This window comes from Marmota marmota, unplaced genomic scaffold (genome assembly GCF_001458135.2).
Source record: "Marmota marmota marmota unplaced genomic scaffold, marMar, whole genome shotgun sequence".
NCBI classification, from domain to species: Eukaryota; Metazoa; Chordata; class Mammalia; order Rodentia; family Sciuridae; genus Marmota; species Marmota marmota.
Window position 1 is genome coordinate 18,328,901 of NW_025999999.1, and position 23,697 is coordinate 18,352,597.

Consider the following 23,697-nt stretch of genomic DNA (forward strand, 5'->3'; position numbering starts at 1 on the left):
AGTGGGCACTTAACACTGAGACATCCCAAGCCCTTTTTATTTTTTATTTTGAGACAAGATCTCACCAAATTACCCAGGCTGGCCTCAAACTTGTGATCCTCCTGCTGCAGCGTCTTTAGTGCTAGGACTGTGCTGAGCCAACTAGATAGGTGTTTAAGGGAAAAATCAGGATACTTTGTTACTTTACTGTTTCTTATGAGAACTCACTGTAACCAGATCAGTTACTGTAACCAGATCAGTTATTGTAACCATTGTTACTATGAATCATTCAACCTTTCTCCCCTTCTCTCCCATTTTCACCTCCCAGTCATAATAATAGTGGAAATAGTATTGTTATCTGTGGCTTACCAGGGCTGATCCTATTGTTCTAAAGTCTTCTTATGAAGTACTCACTGATATTTCCCCCAATTAAGATAAACAACTGATGCTGGAGCCCTTAAGACTACCTTGACCACTTGCCTTCACTGCCTGCAGGGGAGGCAGAGTTCAGACCCAGCCAGGGTGGGCCTGAGCCTGTGCTCTCACCCTTCACCCTGTGGTTGCTCACTCAAGGTGGAGTGTTCCAAATATAGAAGCAAGAACTTGGCATCAGGTGATGAGACTGAGTGTTTACTTATAGGAAACTAATTTTTGTTAATCCTAAAGAAATCTTTTTAAAAATTTTAAAATTTTAATTTTAAAAATATTTAAATTTTTAATTTAAATGCATTGGAACAATTCCCTTCTTCATTTTTTAGATATTCAAGCTATGTAATATGAAGGTGATGTTATCAAGGATCTTAGGCTGCTGTATATAATGTCTGTATATTTATGGGATTTTAAATTTTTAATTTTTTCATTATTGTCTTGGGTCCCTTCATTAGCAAAATAGATTTGCCATTCATAAACCTACATTTCAGCAAAATACTTTTGAGTTTTCTCTTTTAAAAACATACATAATAGCCAGCCATGGTGGCACAAGCCTATAATCCCAGTGGTTTGGAGGCTGAGGCAGGAGAATCGTGAGTTCAAAGCCAGCCTCAGCAATGGTGAGGCGCTTAGCAACTCAGTAAGACCCTGTCTCTAAATAAAATGCAAAATAGGGCTGGGGATGTGGCTCAGTGTTTGAGTGCCCCTGAATTCAATCCCAATAGCAAAAAAATAAAAAATATATATATTAAAAAAATAAAAAATACATAACAACAGATTATTTTCAGTCAGAAATAATAGTTCTTGCACTTTTCTCACTGCTTTATGGGTTGCTTCAAATAAGTAGTAACAAGAATGTGTACTACAGGGGTGCCCTAAGATGAGAAGAAGACAATGCTTAGTTGACTAAGACAGATCTTATTCTTTTGTGGATATTGATCAGTTCTTGGAAGTGACCTTTCCTTTCAGAGAGCTTTAGTGTCAGTTCCTTTTATTGAGAAGGAATAAATACCCCTGCTATTCTAGTTTTTCTTATTTTCTACATAATTAGCTTTTGTTTAAATGCATGATCTAGTTACTAAACCTGATATTAGTATTTTATATAAGAAGTAATGAGTTGGCTTATTTAAAATGAATTTTAATTGTATGTGTGGTAAAATTATTATTGATTCTTGTGATGGCCATGTTGTGTTTGATTGTACCATTCTCTCTACTCACGGGCAAACAGCTGCCCCTGGTATCTGTGGAGGATTGGTTTCAGGACTTCCACAGATAACAAAATCCATGAATACTCAAGTAACTTGTATAAAATGGCATAGTGTTTGCATATAACTTAAATATATCCTCTCATACTTTAAATTATATCTAGATTACTTATAATACCTATTACAATGTAAATGATATGTAAATATTTTGTTAAACTGTATTGTGTAGGGAATAATGACAATCTGTGGTTGGTTGAATTTGCAGATGCAGAACTCATAGATACAGAGGGCCAAATATATTTGAAATGTTTTTTAAAAAACAAACTGCCAGTATAAAAGTGGTTTTAGAAATTTGTTTGCAATACTAGTATGTTTCTAAGCCATAATTAACATTCAAGTGGGTTTTTCTTTCTCATGTTGACCAGTATGGAAAGTTTGTGAATGTTCCTCAGTTTACACAAATGCTTCCCACTATCAGAAACAAAGAAACCAAAAAAACAATTTCAATGTGTTGTTTTGCCTTCATTCTCTATCTGGTTGGTATTATTAATAAAATTCTGAATAAACTTCAAGGCATACAGGATAGTTTTTCACAACCTCATGCCCCACTTTTCTGTTTTTCTTCCTCTAGAGGTACATTGCCATTGGAGAGCTGGGGAAAGCCACTGACACACTCGATTCTACAGGGAAAGTGACAGAAGAGAAACCCTATGGTATGAAGCTCATCTGACATTGTCCTCCTTTTTCACATTTAGAGAATGTTTCTGTGAACACAGAATTTAAAACTAAGTGTCTTACTTGATATTTCCAGTGGTTTTATTTATTGATTTTTGTGGTATTGGGGATTCAATCCAGGGCCTCGGATGTGCTAGGAAGTGCTCTGCCACTGAGTGACATCCCCAGCCCTGTTTTTTTTTTTTTTTTTGTTTGTTTGTTTGTTTTGTTTTTTTGAGGCAGGGTCACACAAGGTTGCCAAGGCTAGCCTCACACTTGTGATCCTCCTGCCTAAGCTTCCCCCAAGTACGTGGAATTACAGGCATGTGCCACCATACCTGGTTTCTGGTGATTTTAGTTCTCAGTACATTTCTTGAAGTTAAAAAGATTGGAACTTTTGTTTTTAATCACATTTTTACTTGTTTGGTAAGAATTTATGAACAAAGACTTTGTATTCTTTCTTTTTTCCTATAATGAATTTGTGTAATGTTCAGAATTATTCTTTCAAAAACCTCCCTTGCCAAAAACATTTATAGATAGGATTTAGAGTATTTTTCCTTAGTAAGTGAGAAACAAAGCAGAGATACTGTCTTGCTAGATTTTAACTTGTGTCTTTCCTTTTTAAATTTTTAAGAAATAATTATTTCTTAGCTATTAATATAAATGTGCTGGATTTAGGCCTTTAAAACTTATTATCTTATACTTTGGGAGTAAAAAGAATGACAAAGGGAAAGCTCATTCTCTGAAGTAAAGCTGGAACTCACTGGGGCTCACCTTAATTTTTCTGCCATTTCCTCTTTCACTACTTTAAGAAAGGATAGATAAATGAATTGGTCTCCTAGCAACTCTCACCATGCTGAGCTATTTATAATGCAGCAGTTGTGGATTTGTCAGTCAGTTCACCTGCATTATCGTGTCACCAGCTGTGAATTATTTGTAGGCATTCTGGGTTTTTCCCCCATATTGAATGTTGTTTCTCCTTAATCCAGCTGTAGGCAGTCTGGCCTCTGGCTTCCCTAAGTTTTTGTGTTGATTGTCCCTATTATGTATTACAAGTTGTCCTAGTAGCAAGACCAACCTTTTTCTTGTCCATAATGTCTTCACTTATCTTGTTAATTAATTAATTATTTTTTGGCTTCCAATTTCCTTTTATTTTAAACTTATTTGTTCTAATCAATTATACATGACAGCAGAATGCTCTTCGTTATACACAAATGGAGCACAATTTTTCACTTCTCTGGTTGTACACCCAATTTCCTTTATTTATTTATTTATTAATTTATTAAATACACAACAGTGGAATACATTGCAATCCTTATTACACATATAGAGCACAATTTTTCGTATCTCTGTATATAAAGTATGTTCATACTAACTTTTGCCATTATACATGTACTCTTTTTTTTTTTTGCACAATTCTTTTTTTTTTTTTAAGAGAGAGAAGTTTTTAATATTTATTTTTCAGTTTTCGGTGGACACAACATTTTTATTTTATTTTTATGTGGTGCTGAGGATCGAACCCAGTGCCCCGCGCATGCCAGGCAAGCGTGTTACCGCTTGAGCCACATCCCCAGCTCTACAATTTTTAATACACATATATACCACAATTTTTTATATCTCTGTTTGTATATAAGGTATGTTGGTCCCAAATTCAAATCTTCATACATGTATTTTGTATAATTTACATAGAGCTTCGTATCTTGCTCAATTAATCAAAAGAATAAGGTAAAGGAAAATAATTCATTTATTTCTAAATCTTTTTAAAATTATATGTTGAATGATCCTTGAAACTATTAGTAGTATTAGCAAATAATAAATAGATTTAACTGAAATTCAACTCTAACTTTCAACTAGAAGACTTAAGATTAAAGAGGCTAGGGCAATAAGAGGACAGAAAGATTTTCAGAGTATATTAACATACACTGACAGCATGTATATAATTAAGTTTCCCAGTGTCTCACTTTTTTCCAGGTCTAAATAAGGAGAGTGATTGATATTCACACTAATGTCCTGGGATCATAGAACTAAGAATGGGATGCAGCTCAGTGAAGCATAGAGCTGTAGACTATGCAAATCTGAGTTTGATTTCTAGCTCTAACCCTTTTCTAGCTGTGTAACTTTGAAAATTTCTTAGTCTCTCTCTGTTTCATTTTCCTCATGTCCAAAGTGATGATAGTGAGACCAGCCTCATAGTCCTATGAGGACTGATTGGAAGAGAATGGATATGGGGGTCTCATAAACAAATCACGAGGCTCTTGTAGTAGTTCTGGGAAAGGTGGTAGTAATTTGGACTAGGGTGATGGCAGTGAGAGACATGGAAATTTTCAAATTAGAAAAGTGGTCAGTAAGTAAAATTGGTGGGACTTGCTGATTGTTGATTGGATGGGGATAGTAAGAAAGTTGTCAACCACGACCTAGGGTTTGGGGGTTTTAAAACTGGTTACATGATGCTGCCACTCAATGAATAGGGAACATTAGTAGACGAGACTGACAAAAATACTTAAAAATCTACCCTTTCTTCCTAGCCTTTAGCATCTAGGAATTGAAAGAACTCTGCCCTTCATTGCATAATTTGTAACTTTATTTACTTGCCTTAAAGAAAGCTCAGTTGCTAAAATAGTCTTATTATAATGTTGTAATAAATCAGAGAGAACCAAGAATGGTGGGTCATGCCTGTAATCCCAGCAACTCAGGAGGCAGAGGCAGGAGGATCACAAGTTCAAAGCCAGCAACTTAGCAGGACCCCAAGCAACGAAAAGTTTTTTGAAAGGTGGGATGGTATGCTGGGTGGCTCAGTGGTAAAGCACCCTGGGTTTAATCTCCAGTACCAAATAAATAAATAAAATCATAGATATCATTGGTATATTATGTGGCATGTAGAAAAAAACACTTAAGGAACTTAATAGCTAATGGAAAATTCTGAAATCTGTTCTTGACCCTCTGAAAACAAATTCTGAAACCTATGAGCAGTATTTTGTATGCCTTCATTACTATACTGAACTAAAATTGAGAACTACTCTAACTTACCTATATGTTTTTTCAAAACAGTATAATACAGTAAATGAAATATAAAGAAAAAAATAAAAGTAGCTTTTAATAAAATAGATATAGTGATATGTATTATATGTATATTTATATATTACTATACTAACAGTCTTCATGAAGATGTCCACACTAAAATATTGTGAATCGAGGGCTGGGGTTGTGGCTCAGTGGTAGAGCGCTTGCCTACCATGTGTGAGGCACTGGGTTCTATCCTCAGCACCACATAAAAATAAATAAAATAAAGGTATTGTGTCCATTTACAACTAAAAAAGTATTTTAAAAAATATTGTGAATGACACAAGTACAAATGCAGACTCACATAGGTTTATCATAGTAATGACTCAGGACTGGAAAAAAGTTCTTTTGTGCTTAAATGGAAAATGGAGTTAAGTTCTAGCCTCAGGTAATTATAAATGGGTTTCACCTACACAAATATCTGGCAGACATCCAGAAGTCAGGCAGTACCCAGGACAGTTCTTTATTATGTTCTATGATCTGAGCATAGCAGGACATCTAGCATTCCTGGCCTCTACCTATTAAAGGCCACTGGAGCTGCCACCCTACCAGTAATTGTAATCACCAAAAATGCATTTCTTAATTGACCTGTTCACACCAACTGGCATTTGAATGAAGTAGCTAAGGCAATCTGCAATCAATGACAGATGAATGCTCTTACATCATTTTGTCCTAAATACACAAGCACTGTTTTTAGCTTTTGTGTCAGATAGCTGAAAGTTAGCTTAGAGGAATAAATAAGTGAGTCTCTGGCTTAGTAGACTTCAAGACCATATGAACCAGGCCCTTCCTGTTGTTCTCTATCATAGCACCCTCTGATATTCCTAAATAGCATTTTTTATTGCTCACAAATATATGTTTTATGTTAATCCCTTGAGCTATGGGGCCAAAAACCCCTGTCTCTTTTGCTCCTCACTATATTCTTGGTATATTATGTGGCATATAGAAAAAAACACGTAGTATGTGAGTTAGTAAGGCAAGCCACAGACGCATCCTCTATGAAGATGTTAGTAGATAAGTCCTAGGTAAAGCCAAATATCTTCTTACCTTCTGCCTTTTCTCCCACATCCGGGTATTAATTCTGCTGTGTCCCTGAGGACACATGGCTTCATTGTGCTGGTTCTCCACTGAGCTCAGGACACTAGGGCTCTGGCCCTGAGGCTAGATGTGGGCCCAGCTACTAGGAAGCTCTATCTGCTCCTCTATTAGGGATTATCTTTTCTATCCCTCTATGACTTATTTTGAGGTAAGAAATGTGAAAGTGAAGTGATATTTCAAGCTAATCACAATGGTCTAAACAGAAATTCTGGGATAGGAAGTTACCAAAGTCTCAACTAATGTGTCTAATGGGAGCAGCTTCTCAGGTTGCCTATGCTTCTAGGGTTATGGTATAGGAAGCTGAAGAGTTGAGTTTGGTCTCAGATTGGATTAGTATGTAGCTGGATATCAGTCTTCTCAATGGTGCCATTTGTTTACACTTAAAATTTTTTTATTATAAAGTATTACACAAGTAAAGAAAAATGAACACTGGATAAGTTTATAGCTTAATGAATTATCGCAAAGCTAAACATTCATGCAGCTACCAAGTAATAGAAGACTCCAGGGCTAGAGGTATAGCTCCGTGGTAGAGTTCTTGCTTAGCATATGCAAGACCTGGACTTTGATCCTCATCACCAAAAAAAAAAAAAAAAAAAAGAATGAGGCAAATAAAAAAGAAAAAAATAAAAAAAGTCCTAGAACATCTTCTTATCTTCTTGTACCTCACGGGAGTCATACCCCCTCCTTTTCCAAAGATAATTACTATTCAAACTTCCAACATTATGGTGATAGTTTTTAAACAGTATGTATCCTTTTGTGGCCAGATTCTTCCACTTATATTTGTGAGATTTATACATAGTGTTACTTGTGTCAGTATTTTGGACTTTGTTATTGCTGGGCAGTATCCCACTATGTGAATATACCAGTACACACACACACACACACACACACACACACGTATGTATATATGTAGACATTACAATACTATTCCTTCTTTGTAGTGTGTATGTGTTTGTGTGTGTGGTACCCTGGGATCAAAGCCGGGGCCTTGTGCACTATAGGCAAGCACTCTACCATAGACCTACACCCAGTCCTCTTCTGTTGGTAGGTATTTGGGGTTGTTCCCAGTTTGGGACATTATAAATAAAACGCTATTTATATTTTGTCCTGTGCATACCTAAGTTTAATTGCTGGGTCATAGAATAAGTGTACATTCAACACTATTGGAAATTGTGAAATAGTTTGCGAAAGTGATTGTGTAACTTTGTAGTTCCATCAGCTATTTATGAGTTCCACTTGTTTGAAACATCTTGATATTAGAAATACATTCTATTAACAGTGTTTTTACTTTGGGCCACACTGGTGAGTATGTAGTGGTGTTTTATTGTGATTTTAATTTGATTACTAAAGATGTTCAGCATTTTATTTGGATTTTTTGGCTTATTAGCCATCTTTCATGGACTGTTCAGGTCTCTTCCTTCCTTTTTGTCTTTCCTCTCTGTATTGAGTTGCCTTTTTCTTATTGCTTTGTATGAGTTCTTTATATACTTTGGATGTCTACTTAGATATTTTCTCTTATTCTGCATCTTGCATTTTCCTTCTCTCAATTGTATTTTTCAAAAAGAAGAAGTTCTTGTCTTTATTTGGTTCAGTTTACAAGTCTTTTCTCTATGGTTAGTCTTTTTAGCATTCTGTTTAAGAACATTTTTCTCACCTCAAAAGCATGAAGATATTTCCCTATGTTCTAGAAGTTTCTATTGTTTTGCCTTTCACATTACATCCATCATTCTTTCATGTTGCATCCACGATTGTAATCCATCATTTTTTCCTACTTGGATATCCAGTTGGCCCTGCACTTTCCCCACTGCTCTGCATGGCCTCCTTTGCCAGAGATCAAGCACTATTCAGGCTTGGGTTTGTTTGGAATCTGTTTTGTTACACAGATCAGTTTTTCCATCCTTGTGTTAACACCAAACTATCTTAATTGCTATAGTTTTAGACTAAGTCTTGACATCTAGAAGGATAGATGTACTTCTTACAGATTTTTTTTTCTATAGGTTTGTTTTGTAGCTTTCTTATTAAAGTAAGGCAATTACCTTCTGTTCCTAGTTCCTAATTTGCTGAGTTTGGGTTTGTTTTTAAATCATGGGTAGATACTGAATTTTATCAAATATTTTTCTGAATCTATTAAGTTTTTCTCCTTATTGAAATATTAAGCTAGACTTATATTTCTAGAATAGATTTGATAGCATTTTCTGGTAGACATCTGTTCTGGAATTTTCTTTGTTAAGGAAGAGTTTAAATTATAGATTTTTAACTAGCTGTCAGACTACTATTTTTAAATTTCTTTCATCATTATAAATAATTTTTCCCCTAGGAATTTGTCTTGTCTAAAATTTCAAACATAATTGTCTTAAAGTTATTTATAATGTTCTCTTTTGATCTCTTTTTATTTTGAGGTAATATCAAACTTAGATTAAAATTGTAAGAATAGAGCAGATAACTTTTTCTAAATCACCCCAGAGATGCTTAGCCATACGTCCCTTGGTTATCTCTGCATTTTGAGTTGATTTTTGTGTATGCTTTCAGGTATGAGTCTGAGTTTATTTTTTTACAAATGGATGTTAGAAATTTTTTAGCACTCATTTTTCGAAGAGTGCCCTTTCTCTACTGACCTTTGAACTTCTGTCAAAAACAAGTTGTCCATATATGTATGCTTTTATTTTTAGATTCTTTATTTTATTCTCTTGATCTATTTGCCACAGCTGTTTGTGATGGTGGGACTTGTCTAGTAACAGTTACCGTGTTAGGGGCGAATATTTTTAACTCCATCATACTGCTTTTAGTTCCCAGTTCATTTAAGCATCAACTATTATGTTGTAAGTTCACTGAAAAAGCCAGTAAGTTTTAAGCAAATTATGATTTATTACATGATCTCATATATGTTAATTTTATGAGAATGATTTTAAAAGTTATTTCAAGGGGCTGGGGATGTGGCTCAAGCAGTAGCACGCTCGCCTGGCATGTGTGCGGCCTGGGTTCGATCCTCAGCACCACATACAAACAAAGATGTTGTGTCCGATGAAAACTAAAAAATAAATAAATAAATATTTAAAATTCTCTCTCTCTCAAAAAAAGTTATTTCAAATGAATGCTGTCACATTGATGGCTTTTTAATTTACTGAACAAAGAATAATTATTCAAGTCCTATGACACTTTGGTCATATCAGTCTTCTTTTACCAAATATACATCTTTTGGCTAGTTATTGGATCTTGTTGCTGTAGGAGTTTTTATTTTGCATTTCTTTTTAAATCTTCTCGAAGTAGAGATGTTATTCTTATAGGAACAGTTGTTATAGGACTAATATCATGTTTTAGATGTAGCCAGCATGCTTTATTCTGTAGCCATGTATCGCAAGGTTAGCTTTTATTATAACTCGCTAGGTAAGCTTTTTGTCTGACAATTCAAACATCAGATGAATGATTGGCCTCAGTGACTTTTAAATGTCCTTCAACCTTGAGATTCTATTATTTTTTAGCAAATTAAATTTCAGCAAGAATGTCTTGAGCACCATCTTAATAATGAATGTTATCTAAGAAGAGAAACTGTCTTTGCCTTTGAAAGGCTCAGAATTTTATTGGTGAGATAATACCTTAAAATATTGTTAAAAATTGTGCATGATTAATTATAGAATGAACAGCACACACCATAAATGCCTGAAATGTGAGCACAGAGGAGGAGACAATGTGGTAGAAGTAGAATGAGAAAGAGCACATCTTGTCATCTTGCGTGGGGGAAATCAGTGAAAGAGAGCCGCTGAAGCGGGACAAAGGAGTACACATTTGCAGGAATGTCAGTGAAGAGCTCAGCTAGCAGAAGCAGACAGCAGTTTGGTCTTGTTTTTAAAATGAGGGGCTACGTTATGAACTACTGCAGTTTTATCAGCAATGGCATTCCTTTGGGTGGGCACCTGCACAGTTGTTCCATTAGCTGTCAAGTTTGAAAATTATAGATTTGCATAACTAAGTTTTGCCACCAGTAATTATGTCTTAATATTGCAGCAGAGTAAAATTTTTTTGTGGACAAATCCTCACCCATATTATGAGACACATCTGTTGGAGAAACAGTATGAACAGGACTTACATCTGAGATCTGTGATTTTGGAGTTGCTAGAGGTTAGAGCTATCCTCAGACTGGCAACCCTCCTGCCTCAGCTTCCCAAGTTGTTGGTATTATAGGCATGTACTACCAGGCCCAGCTTTGGGGAAGTACTTTTGAGTTCTGTTGCTTTTCATCATCTGTTTGAGTCTAGTAGATTCTAGTGTTTTGTTTGTGTTTAGTTTTTAAGGTTCAAGGTCATACAGAGGTTAATTAAGACTGTCCTCCTGGGTTGTTGCTACAGTCTGAACACAGTATTCCATGTTATCATTTGATTTTTAACATGGTGTTAGAACTATAATTAAAAGTGCACTAATTTCCAGATGTGCTGCTGCATGCCTGTTAATTCCAGTGGCTCAGGAGGCTGAGGTAGAAGGATTGCAAGTTCAAAGCCAGCCTCACCAATTTAGTGAGGCCCTAAGCAGCTTAGCAAGACTCATGTCTCAAAATGAAAAATAAAAAGGGGTGGGGATGTGACTCAGTGGGTAAGCCCCTCTGGGTTCAATTCCTGACTAAAAAAAAAAAAAAAAAAAAAAANAAAATTGAAGCAATGGAAATTTAATCTTAACAAAGAACAATATGAGATTTTTCTATCCATTTTATCTCATTAACATATTTTATTCTTCTCAACCAGGTAGAATTTGATCTATAAGAAATACATTTTAATATGCTTAGTTGGAAAAAATTTTTAAAAGAATTCAGAGCTGTTGGTGCTGTAAAAATAGTGCATGTATTTCTGTGATTGTTTTAGTGTCACTTTTTTGTTGTTGTTCATTTTTGGCAGATAAAATAACACAAGAAGATATTGAAGGCATACTACAGAAATTTACTGGGACAATAATGCAAGTACCCCCTCTGTGAGTTCAATTATTGATTTGATTAAATGTTTAAATTACTTTCCACTGCTTAACATCACTCTAAACTAGAATGGGATTCCTTTTGTTATATGGCAAGGCAGATTTTAAATCTGCCATAGGGAATGATCGTGTAAAGGTGAGCCAGATTTAGATTCACGTGAAGCTCTGTCTAGGAGGTAGTGTGGCGTGGTCTCCTGTCCTTGGGTGTTCCACAGTCTAGCATCTGGGCTGTTTGTGTTTTTATCAGCTTTTCCAATTCTGTCTATAGATATCAAGGCAGTTCTGCTGCTCAGAGATGTTACTTTCCCAGAAGTTACCATGAAGGACCGTGCTGAGAGCATCAGAGTTGTGCTAATATGTCCTAATATGCACTGCCTCTCAGAAGTTAGGCCCATTCCTTTGGGGCCTAGAATTTTTCTCTATGACAAATGGAACAGATGAGAGTTATATTAAAAATATAAATATTTTGCTTTACCACTCGGTTCATTCAGGTTGCTATAACAAGATATAAACTATAGCTTAGAAACAGCAGAAATTATTTCTCACAATTTTGGATGCTGAGAAGTTCAAGATAAGGGACTCCTGGTTCAGTTGTTGGTGAGGGCCAACTTTCTCATAGCCAGTGCCTTCTTACTGTGTTCTCACACTGAAGGGGCAAGACAGCCATCTGGGGCCTCTTTGGTAAAGGCAGTGACCCCTTCTGGGAGGGCTATGCTCTGTGATCTAATCACCAACCAAAAGGTCCTGCTTCCTAATACCATAATATTGGTACTTAGGATTTCAACTTTTAAATTTGGAAGAGTCATAGATGTTAAAACCATAACACCACTTAACCATATTTGTGCGCATGTGACCATTTCAGGCAAATCACTTTTTTTTTTTTTTAATGGCTGATGTTAAGTCAGGATAAGTTACTAAGAGTTATTTTAGAATTTTGTATTCATATTGCATTTTTAACTCTTTTTTTCCCTCTTTTTAAGAATGTTGAACTACCTATGGAAAAATGTTTTTTCATATATTTCCTCAAATGTAAAACTTTAAAAATTTTAGTAAGGCCTGAATAAAAATTAACTTAGGCCATTGTTAAACTGAATTAAACTTATAAGGACCATTTTAGATTTTCTTTGCTCTGACTATCCAAGGATTTTGTGACCTAATAAAATTTTATTACACAGAGCTAAAATATATGAAGTAGAGTTTATGCTTATAAGCTTTTTAGAAACACTGATAACTTTAATATAAAGTGAAATTTATTATAGTAGAAATTATTTCAAGGAAATTTAGCTGAGATCATTATGACCAGAGGCTACTACTGAGTTCCTTGTGCCCTTGACATAGAAAGAGACTAGGGAAGGGAATGTATGAGTAGCCCATCTCCAGGAAGATCGTTAAAGAAGGGCTCATTGAATGCCAGAATGGGCTCAAATTAGCCTCTAAGATATTTAGGAGCTTTATCCCTGAAAACATTTTGGAGTGGGTTGGAAGAAAAACCAGTTCAAGTTTTAGAAGGGCTTTTCACTTTAAAGGGCTGCTAGATATTCTTTCTTTTCATGCCATCATATGGAATTACCATCTCTCATTCTCTCTCAATCTCCCTCAGATCGTCCTCTCTTATTCCCTCCCTCTCTCCCTCTCTTATCTTGTAAGTTATTCTGCATTAAAGAAAGATGGACAGAGACTTTCAACTTTAATGAAGAGAGGTGAAGTAGTAGAAGCAAAACCTGCCAGGCCAGTAACTGTATACAGTATCTCCCTTCAAAATTTCCAGCCACCATTTTTCACATTAGGTAAGATGGAGAAATCTGAAATCATTTGTATTTACTGTACCTTTATTTATATTTAGTTGCTGTTGAATAATTCTAATGGTTCCCTATGTTTTTGGAGATTCTTCTTAAATTTTGAATTTATGAAAGGTTGTGATTTGGTTACACATTTAATGAGATACCTCAAGCTACATGGAGGTTCAGAAATGTCTTTTTCACTAGGCTGAGTTTTTCATGTTATAGGATGTCATCTTGCTATTAAATTGGAAGTAGCATACCTTAGATCCATCCCTCCGGAGAAGGTCTGGGGACGTGGCTCAGTGTAGAGCACTGCCTAGCATGTCCAAGGCCCTGGGTTTCATCCCCAGTACTGCAAAAAGAAAAAGCTCTTTATGGAGAAAACAGTATATATCTTCAATGTTTTAGACTTAAAATTTTTATCTTATGGAATGCTTTTCTTTCCATTTTTGACTACTACTGATACATTTGGTTTTAGAATAGATGTTAATTTGTCCTCTTAATATCCTTTAATAAAGAAAAAAATTCTTTATTAAAGAATTTTATCCTTTAATAAAATATTTTTAGCTTTTGGACAAAAACAAATTTTAAGAATGGACTCATCCCTCCCCCCCGCCCCTTTGTTTCCTGTAAGTTNTGTTTCCTGTAAGTTACTACTAAAGATCCTGAAAATATGGAAGAAACAGATAAGGCAGAATGTATCTTTGACAACATTGTCACATTTTAATTCAGGCCATCAATTTGAATATATAATTCAGATTTGAAATAAACTATAAAGCTAGTTTTTGTTGTTTAGAAATTGTATGTGCTTCCTGGCTACAGCAAGTTGTAGGTAAAGTCTTGAGCACCTAAGAGCTGTGAAGTATCAGGAGGTGTAGTTCTTGATGCTCAAGCTCTCTGACATTGATCCCACCATTAATTTCATATAGTTAGGATTCCTTTTAGAAATAACTTTCCAAAACCATTATTCCTAAACTTTGTTGCTTTTCGTCACTGGCATTATTATTTAATGTGTATTAGGTTTCTGCAGAATATGATATTATATAGTTAAAGAAACTCATTTTCTTAAGTACCTTGATTGTAAATTGACAAATAATGAAAAAAAAAATCACACTGAAAAGTATTTTGCTCCATTCACTGAAAATGCAACAGCTGGCCTGGCAGAGTGAGTATTGTTTACAAAAATAAGAAAATTCCTATTTTTCTGACTTCATATGTCATAAATGCCTTATTTCTTTGACTCGAGACTGCAGTAGGCCAAAGAGTTGTCTTTCACCGAAGTCAGATATAATGCAAAAAATGTCAGCACACCTTGATTCCATCCTGGTGCTTCTTTGAATTTTATCAGTGTCCCCAACCATTAGTTCATGGGGGGAAAGAAAGAAGAATAATTAAAATCTCCAGGTGGGGAATTTTTATTAATTTCACTGATGGCTGTATTCCTTCCTTGAGATTAGAGACAGCAAGAATGTAGTCCTTTTGTGTGGAAATGCGGCAGCTCTTTTTGGTATATCTTGATGATAATGAAATGAAGCAAACCCCTGCTCTCCCACCAATGAACTTGTAAATGCTATGCTAACAAGCTGATTAGATAATCAGTCAGTCCTAGGACTTTGTGTAATTTCAAGTTATGTTGTGATTTTTTTCAAAAATATTTCAAAAATAACATTTACATATCCTGAGCTTTCTGTGTATACTATAGTACACAAACATGATCCTTATCATTGTGAAAGATTTCTTTGTTGCTTGATTTGTTGGTTATATTTTTTTGAACTTACATATCTAAAAGGTTTTAAATATCTACAGCTCATGGGAGCAAAGCTGATATTTCTAACCATTTAAAACCTAATAAATGAACCTAGTTCATGTATCTGAAAGTATTTTTAATGTCTGTATTTCATGACAGCAAAACTGAGATTTCTAACTATTTAAAACCTATTAAGGGAACAAGGCTGAGGTATTAAAGGGGTATGACTCGCCAGTTAATTTAAAATGTGTTCATGAGTTTCTGCTGTTTGCTTTCTCCACACTTTGACTTTTCAATCTCACAAACACATATGCTGCAGGATGAATAATTTATGTTTCAGCACATAAATATTTTATCACTCAATGGTTTGCATAGTGCATTTTTTACACTTGTTTAGGGGCATCATTTCTATGTAAAGTGGATTTCATAGGAGGTTAGCAATTTACCATGTCACTGTTAACATTCCAGATGTTGAATGTGGAGGAGGTTTTTATATCAGAAGCTTGGTCAGTGACATTGGCAAAGGTAAGCAGAAAAATGAATTATGAGTTATCATTTAGAGAGTAATATTCCATTTTGATGGGAAGAGGGAATTTTCTATTTTTCATATTTCTGAGTAGTGGCCTGTGGAACTGAGCTCTTACTGCTTTCAGCCTTGGGAGCATTGTCAGTTTCTAGCATGGAATTACCATCCTCTGCAGCTATAGTGAGGGACTTGTGATGGGACAGGAAGAGAAAGGAATGGCAGATGAAGGCAGGAGCAATGAATGCAAGAGCCAATGTTTTTTTAAGTGCAAAACATTTTAACTCCAAGTAGATATCAGAAAAAAAAAAAAGACATATCCTCCTAAAAGTTATATTTATTGATGCAAATCACATTTAAAAAAAAAAAAATCCTGGAAACCATAGTCTCACAAACCACCAGGAAGTTGTGATTCTGGCTCTGCTATTTCCCGGCAGTTACAACACTAGACTAGTATATCTCCTGTGCAAAGTAAGGGTAAAATTGACCTCATGAGGTTGCTTCATGAATTGAATAAAAATAAATATGTGCCAGTTTTTTGTAGACAGTTCATGAGTTATTATATTGTTTTGCTACTTAATTATTTGTTTATCTTAGGGGTCTTGGCTCTTACTGGTTTACTTACAGTTCAGCTTTTGGGATGGTTTTGAGAGGTTTGAGTCAAGTTCTTTTGTCATTTGAAAGATTATAGATTGTGAAATACTGAAACACTCATCTTATGGAATTTTCACCTTTTGTTGCTGTAGAGCTCTCTTCCTGTGCCAATGTACTAGAGCTTACCCGAACCAAACAGGGGCCATTTACACTAGAAGAACATGCCCTCCCTGAGGACAAATGGACAATTGATGACGTTGCACAGTCTCTTGAGCATTGCTCGTCTCTTCTGCCAGCAGAGCTGACACTTAAAAAATCAAAACCCGAAGAGTCTAATGAGCAGGTTTTGAGCTGTGAATATATGACTCTAAATGAGACAAAGGGGAAAGATGATGTTAATAAGACATTCTGAAGTTGTCCTGAGAATATCATCATTTCCTGGTTGACATTTGAATCCTGTGTGTAGATGCAGAATGACAAGCTACGTGCAAGGGACAACCAATTCTTCTAACTTCTTTTTTTTTTTTTTTTTGCATGAATAAAAATGCCCATCATTTAGTTTCTATAGCCTACAATTTATTTACTATACATTATGAATGGAGTTGCACTTGTTCAATTCTTTTCTATACTATCGATTGTTCTTTTAAGATATTTTTATATTAAAATATGAATTTGATTGGAATCAGGATATTGATGGTGTGTTTGATTTCTTCAGCCTTTTTCTATGAAAAAGCTGAACTGATTTTCTAAGCAAAGATTTATGAGCTACGTGTCTGAGTAGCATCATTAAATGTGATTTTGATTTTATTTGGATTTCCATGTGGCTTCATTGTTTAAGAATTCTCTAACTCTGTTTGAAATGGCCATTACTGAACTCCTTCTTGCCTTTGGAGAGTTTGTTATTAAAAAACATTTCCTTAAAAAGACTGTACTCACCTAGTATTTGCTGTGTGTGTTCAGATCTTAGAAATGAATAAAGTTTTATAATAAATATTTGTAAATGAACCAATCATTGCTGCTACCACTTACAATGTGTAAATAAAAGACTAATATTGAATTAATTTCTCTTCTGTTAGAGTCCAAGACAGCTCCTCCTCCAATAGCTTTGTGCAGCTGTGTGCTTTTTTTTTTTTTTTTTTGTGATTTCATCAACCCAATCAACTACTTTGTGCCAAATTACTAAGTAACATAATTTTAAAAATTTAAACTACAGACTGTATCTTAAGTTAAGGTTTTCTCTGATCTTTAACTTTTATTTCTCTCTCTCTCTCTCTCTCTCTCTCTCTCTCTCTCTCTCTCTCTCTCTGGTTTCTTCAGTGGTTTGCTCTTTATAGTGAAGTTTATAGACTTGGAGGTAGCTGTCCTGTGCTTCCAGCTGATCCCTTCTGCTCCAAATACTTAAAAGTAGTGATTCTAAAATGTTTTTGTTCAAATAGCTGGAAAGTTACAAATCCCTCTTTCCCATAATTTTGAAAATTATAAAATTGTAAATTTTATGAAATGCATCCTTCATAATTTTGTTGAGAATGTAATGTATTATGCAACTGATATGCAGAAATGTTTAATTTCCTCTTCATTTACTCAAATATAATTTCAAAAGGAAAATTTTAAATTTCATAAAATTTGAGTTTTGGGATTTTTATTGATTACCTTTAAAGGTGGTTGCCTGCTTGCAACTCAGCATTTTAACATTTAAATTTAAAGTTATTTTATTTGTGGTTTATCTATTTGTGGTTAATATACAAAGTTAGGTGCTTCAGTAGAGCATCTTCAGCATATTGGCAACATTTGAAATGAAAATATTAAAACTAATTCTTAGTATGAGACCAAAAACTGAGCATACTGATACCTTGCTGCATTACCATAAAATGACAAACACATAAATTTATAAATTGAAAATTTATTATTTTACTTATTCATTTGTAGTACTCTACAATTTGTGTCAACCAAAGGTGGCAGTGGCTACCTCTGCCTGTTAAGAGTGGCATAGGTTGCAATATATTTTCATTCGTTGCCAAAGTCCAAGTTGGGGAATGTTTCAGTTTTAGAATATGGATGAGGTAGTTCTGCTTTTTTTTTTTTCCCATCTTAAAAATTGACATGTACAATTTACTGATTAGGAAAATGTCAAGATTATTTGAGAAGGAAATAACTTCTAAAAATGATAGCCAGTCCTTTTCTTTTATATTGAAAACATTGAAGAAAATTTTCCCAAATAGAAAAATTACCTCTAGTCCTTACCATCCTAATGCACTAACTTTCAAAGTTTGATTTTTATAATACTATTTTTTCCTTTTTGTTCAGATAATTAGTCTTATACGACTTAAAAAAAAAAAAAAAAACTGGTACTGGGGATTAAACACAGGGGCCCTCCTCCACTGAGCTATACCCCCAGCCCTTTTTAGTTTTTATTTTGAGACAGAGTCTCGCTAAGTTGCCTAGGCTGTCCTTGAACTTGTGATCCTCCTGCCTCAGCCTCTTGAGTAGTTGACATCACTGTGACCACCATGTCCGGCAGGCACCTATAGTTTTTTATTGACAATTTTTATTTGATATTATTCATATTTAGTTTTGATAGTGATTATTGTAATCATATTCCTACCTACTCATAATTTGTTTGAATCATTTTCCTATGACAAAATACTTGAATTGTTTTGTTTTATGAGGATAAATTCTCCGAGTGGGATTATTCAGTGAAATTATTTGACTTTTATGTTTTATGTTGCCTTATTGTATTCCCAGAATTGTTACACCTCACAGTGTCCCATTTGTGTTGGGATTTTTATGTGCTGTTGTTACTTAATAAGAGAAAAATCAAAGTTTCTCTTAATTGCTTTTGTGTGATTACCTGCATACTTTGTACATCTAGATAAATAAATGTCTTAATGGTTTCTTGATCTGTATGAGTTATTTGTGCAGTAAATGCTTGATAAAAATGTTTATCATGACTTTTGTAAACCTTAAGGCTTTTTTTTCATTTTGCTGTCTAGATTTGCTAGAATGAATTATTTTATGAATTCATTCTCTTTTATCACATGAAGGGTTAAATTATACTGAAACTTTAAAATATTCTTGTAACTCTCACAAGTAGCTAAAACTAATAGAGATGCTCTGAAAAATTCAAGATTCATCCAGTCTGGAATTTAAGTACCAGCTCTCTCCCCACCACCATTTTAATCAAAAATATTAAAGAAGTATTTATGTCTCATATATTTCAGACCTAAGGCTTCATACCATAATACAGTTATTTTTCTTATAAGCAAAAGATAAATTAGAAATTCATAAAAATGTCTTAACCTGGAATATACCAAATCACTACATTTTGGACACTTTAAGCCTTTTATATTACTGAAAAATATTGTCCTAACCTAAGACCAACACAGTGGCTTTAGAATTATTTTATTTGAGGTCTTAAAATCCCTAAGCCCTAAGGCTGGGGTTTTAGCTCAGTGGTAGAGCACTTGTCTTGCACACGAGAGGCACTGGGTTCGATCCTCAGCACCACATAAAAATAAATAAATAAAATTAAGGTATTGTGTCCATCTATAACTAAAAAAAAAATCTTTAAATCCTTGAGCATTAAAATAATAGAAATCTGCTGTCGATAAATTCAAGATTGAGAAATGTGAGTAAGAGCTAAACTCACAGTGTCTTATACTGACCAGATCTTTTCCTCTCAAATACTTGAATCAAGACAAGCCACTGGCTCATCATCAGAAATGATTCTGCTAAGAGTGCTTTATGTCAGGTCTTCAGTACATCTTATGACTCTGACCAGTTTGAAATTTGTATTGGATTTACAATGGACGTATAGAGGTTCAATTAGGTGGTGGATTGTTCTGTTTTCAAAGAAAGCAAACAGTTGACCTTTTGAGGTATAAAATAGAAGATGTGATTCAAAAGCACTCTATAATGTTAAGACATTTATTAAATAGAGGATAATAAGTATGAAGTTTAGGCTCTGAAGTCGTCATAATAGCCTTGTACTTAAAATTTAAATAGGATTGTATTGAAATTTTCTTTCTTTAAGGTGTGTGTGAGCAGCGCTAGTTTGCCCTGCTGGTTCATTTTATGTCATTGTCAAACACTTGTTACATGGCACTCAAATCAGTCACACCTTCATTTGTCAACTTGTGAATTAAATTCTTTGAAGAGAATATTTTCAGATTGCTGTTTTCAACAGTGATGCCAGTAGGAAGGTTTAAGTCAGAAAAGTATTTTGCTCTTTTATCCATTACTTTTAAAATTCAGTATATCAGATTATTTTTCTCTCTGCCTTAATCTGCTCTTCATTCCTATGCAAAGCCCTTAATCATTTTAGGCCTCAATTTGTCCATCTTTAAAACAAAGGAGACAAACTTTTCTCTAATTATTTTTCCAGCAGTCAAATATTAGGGTTCTGAGTGTAGGTCATTTGTATTTATTCTGCTCAGGAACTCATTCCTCATGAAACTGAGTCTTTATCTTGTTCATCAGTTCTGGAAAATTTTCATTTCTTTGCATATCACATCTCTTCCAGCTAGTAGTCCTATTTATATCTTCACATTTTAGTCTGTGTCTAATTACTCTTTCATATTTTCCATCTCTTTATCCCACTATTCCTCATCCTGGGAAATTTCCTCAAATCTTCTTTCCAAATAAAGAATTCCTTCTTCTGCTATTTTTATTTTCTGTTTAACAACTCTATTTCAGTGGCTATTGTGTTTTATTTTTATTCCTAGAACATTAACTGTTTTTCAAAATCTTTTTGTGTGTTGTCTTATTCTTTCAGTAGGGGTTTGGTAAACCTTTTTTTAATCTTTTTATTAGTTATACCCAAAATCACACATATCATAAATATATAGCATTATTTTTTTTTCCCTCCGCAAATCAAACGTGTAACCAGAAATGAAATCAAGAAACAGATCATTTGGGGCTGGGGATGTGGCTCAAGCGGTAGCGCGCTCGCCTAGCATGAGTGCGGCCCGGGTTCGATCCTCAGCACCACATACAAACAAAGATGTTGTGTCCGCCGAAAACTAAAAAATAAATATTAAAAAATTCTCTCTCTCTCTCTCTCTCTCTCTTTTTAAAAAAGAAAGAAAGAAAGAAACAGATCATTACTAGTCCCTCTCCCCAAGCCCTCTAGAAACTCTTTTCCAATCACCAGTTACCCACTCCTACACCCCCACAAGGGTAACCCCTTCTAGCATTATAGATCATTAATGTTGCCAATCTTGTGCTTTATATAAATAGTATTCATGCCTGGCTTCTTTTCCCAATGTTATGCTTGTTTGTTTGTCTGTTTGCTTTATGGACATTGAACCAGGTTCCCTCTACCACTAAGCTACATCCCCAGCCCTTTTTATTTTTTATTGAGGCAGGATCTCACTAAATAGTTGCCCAGGCTGGCCTTGAACTTGCTTCAGTCCCCTGCATACCTGGGATTACAAGCATGCGCCACTGCTCCCAGTTCAAAGTTACATTTATAAGGTTCTTCCATTTTATGTTGCTGTCATAGCTCAGAGTGCTTATAACAAAGTACCACAGAGTGGGTGACTTAATCAGCGGACATTTATTTCTCAAAATGCTGGAGAATGGGAAATACAAGTTCAGGGTGCTGGCAAGGTCAGGTTCTTGGTGAAGGCTTTCTTCCTGGCTTGCGGATAATTACCTTCTCACTGTGTCTTAATGTGGCAGAGAGAGGAAGCTCTTCTGTCTCTTCCTCTTACAGGGCACTGATCCCATTATGAGGGCTCTAGCCTCATGAACTCACCTAAACTTAATTGCTTCCCAAAGATCCTGCCTCCTACCCATAACACTGGGCACTGGGACTTCAACATAGGAACTTTAGAGGGAGACAGGCATTTAGTTTATAACAGCTGCCTAAAGTCATAGGCTAGTAATTCTCACTATTGCTTAATATTCCATTGTGTTTAGTATTACCCGTTTATTCATTTTTCTGAATGATAGGCTAGCACTTCACTAGCTTTCAGTTTTGGATCTATAAGTGATTTAGTACTGATCTGGTAAAAACATGCACACATTGAAGTTGGACATTTCTAATAATGAAATCTAGGTTTTAAACTATAGATGGGTTAAGCTTTAGTTGGTACCAGAGCAGTTTTTCAAAGTTACTGTTCTAGCAGTGTGTGTGCATTCTGGTGGTTCCCCACACCCATCAGCACTAAGTATTTTGCATTTTGGCCATTTAGGTGGGTGTTTAGTTAATCATATTGTGGTTTTAATAAGCTTTCCCCTGTTTTTTTAGAGTATTGGGTGTGTGGGGGGGTGTATTTTATTTATTTATTTATTTATTTAGTCTGATTACCTGGTCTGTTGGTCTATTTAGTCCGATTGTCTACTGGTCCAATAGTTCCGTTTAGTTACCTGACATTTTTAGGGAGTGTGCTCTAATATTTTTCAAATCTCCTAATTCTCAACCAAGGCAAAATTGTGTTCTTGATGTTGCAGAGTTGGATTATGAGTTAATTCTGTGAGACTTATGGAAAACTGTGTACTTGGGTCCAGAGTATCTTTCCAGAGAGATTTGGAGTTTGCTTTTGTGAAGCACACCAGAGATATCACTATTCCAAATCTTAAATATATAGTTTCCTAATAATAGAGCCTCCAAATACACAGTAATACTAGGTACAGAACTGAAAGGCGAAATAAACAAATTCACCATTAGAGCTGGAGAAATCAGTTCTCTGCCCTGTGACTGGTAGACCAAGTAGACCAAAAAAAAAAAAAAAACAATGATACTATGGGAAACTTGAACACAAGCAACCAAATGACCTGATTAACATACAGAATGATCCACCCAACAACAGCAAAAATAGGGTTTTAACAAATGTACATGCAAGATAGACCATCTCTATCTCATAAAGCAAGTGTTTAATAAAGTTCTAAGAATTTAAATCATACACTTTATATTCATGTATTTTATGGTCTCTGACCACAATGAAATGAAACAAGAAACTAATTACAGAACTATCTGGGAAATCCTCCAATACTCAGAAGTTACATGACAAACTTCTAAATAACTAATGGGTGAAGGGAGATATCACAATGGAAATTAAATTGAACTGCAACTTGTAATTCATGAGACACAGTGGAAGCAGTATTCAAAGAAAAATTAATAGTATCAAATGCTTATGTTTGATAAGAAGAAAGTGACCTAAGTTTGCACTCAAAAATTAGAAAAGCAGTTACCCTACTGGTATGAGTCAGCACCATGTATAGCCAGAGGAATGAGAAGTTAAGTTCCATTTGTGTACAGTGTGTCAAAATGCATTCTACTGCCATGAATAACTAGTTAGAACAAATTTTTTAAAAACACTAATAAAAGTTTTTTAAAAAGTAGAAAATCTTTCTGTGGTGTTACATGTTTACAGTCTGAGCTTCTAGGGAGACTGAGACAAGAGGAACTCTTGAGCCCATGAATTTCAAGACAAGCCTGGGAAACATAGCAAGACCCCATCTCAAAACGAAAACAAAAACAAAAACACAACAAAGCAAAAAACTAGAAAAAGAGAAAATTTAACCCAAAGCTATCAGAGGAAATAAAATGATAAAGAGCGGAAATATATATACAAAAAATAGAAATAAGAAAAAAACAATAGTAAAAAT

At 34.8% G+C, this 23,697-nt stretch overlaps 1 protein-coding gene across 1 annotated transcript in view; it reads left to right on the forward strand.

Annotated features, from left to right (window-relative positions):
• The window catches only part of Trub1 (TruB pseudouridine synthase family member 1), a 30,898-nt gene extending 11,915 nt beyond the window's left edge, over positions 1 to 18,983 (forward strand). Inside the window, exons 4-8 of the mRNA XM_015494832.2 lie at positions 2,245 to 2,326; positions 11,369 to 11,441; positions 13,089 to 13,228; positions 15,438 to 15,494; positions 16,239 to 18,983. Of these exons, the coding sequence (XP_015350318.1) occupies positions 2,245 to 2,326; positions 11,369 to 11,441; positions 13,089 to 13,228; positions 15,438 to 15,494; positions 16,239 to 16,498 (612 nt within the window). The 3' untranslated portion in view covers positions 16,499 to 18,983. The remainder of the gene's footprint in view (positions 1 to 2,244; positions 2,327 to 11,368; positions 11,442 to 13,088; positions 13,229 to 15,437; positions 15,495 to 16,238) is intronic.
• The last annotated feature ends 4,714 nt before the right edge of the window (positions 18,984 to 23,697 follow it).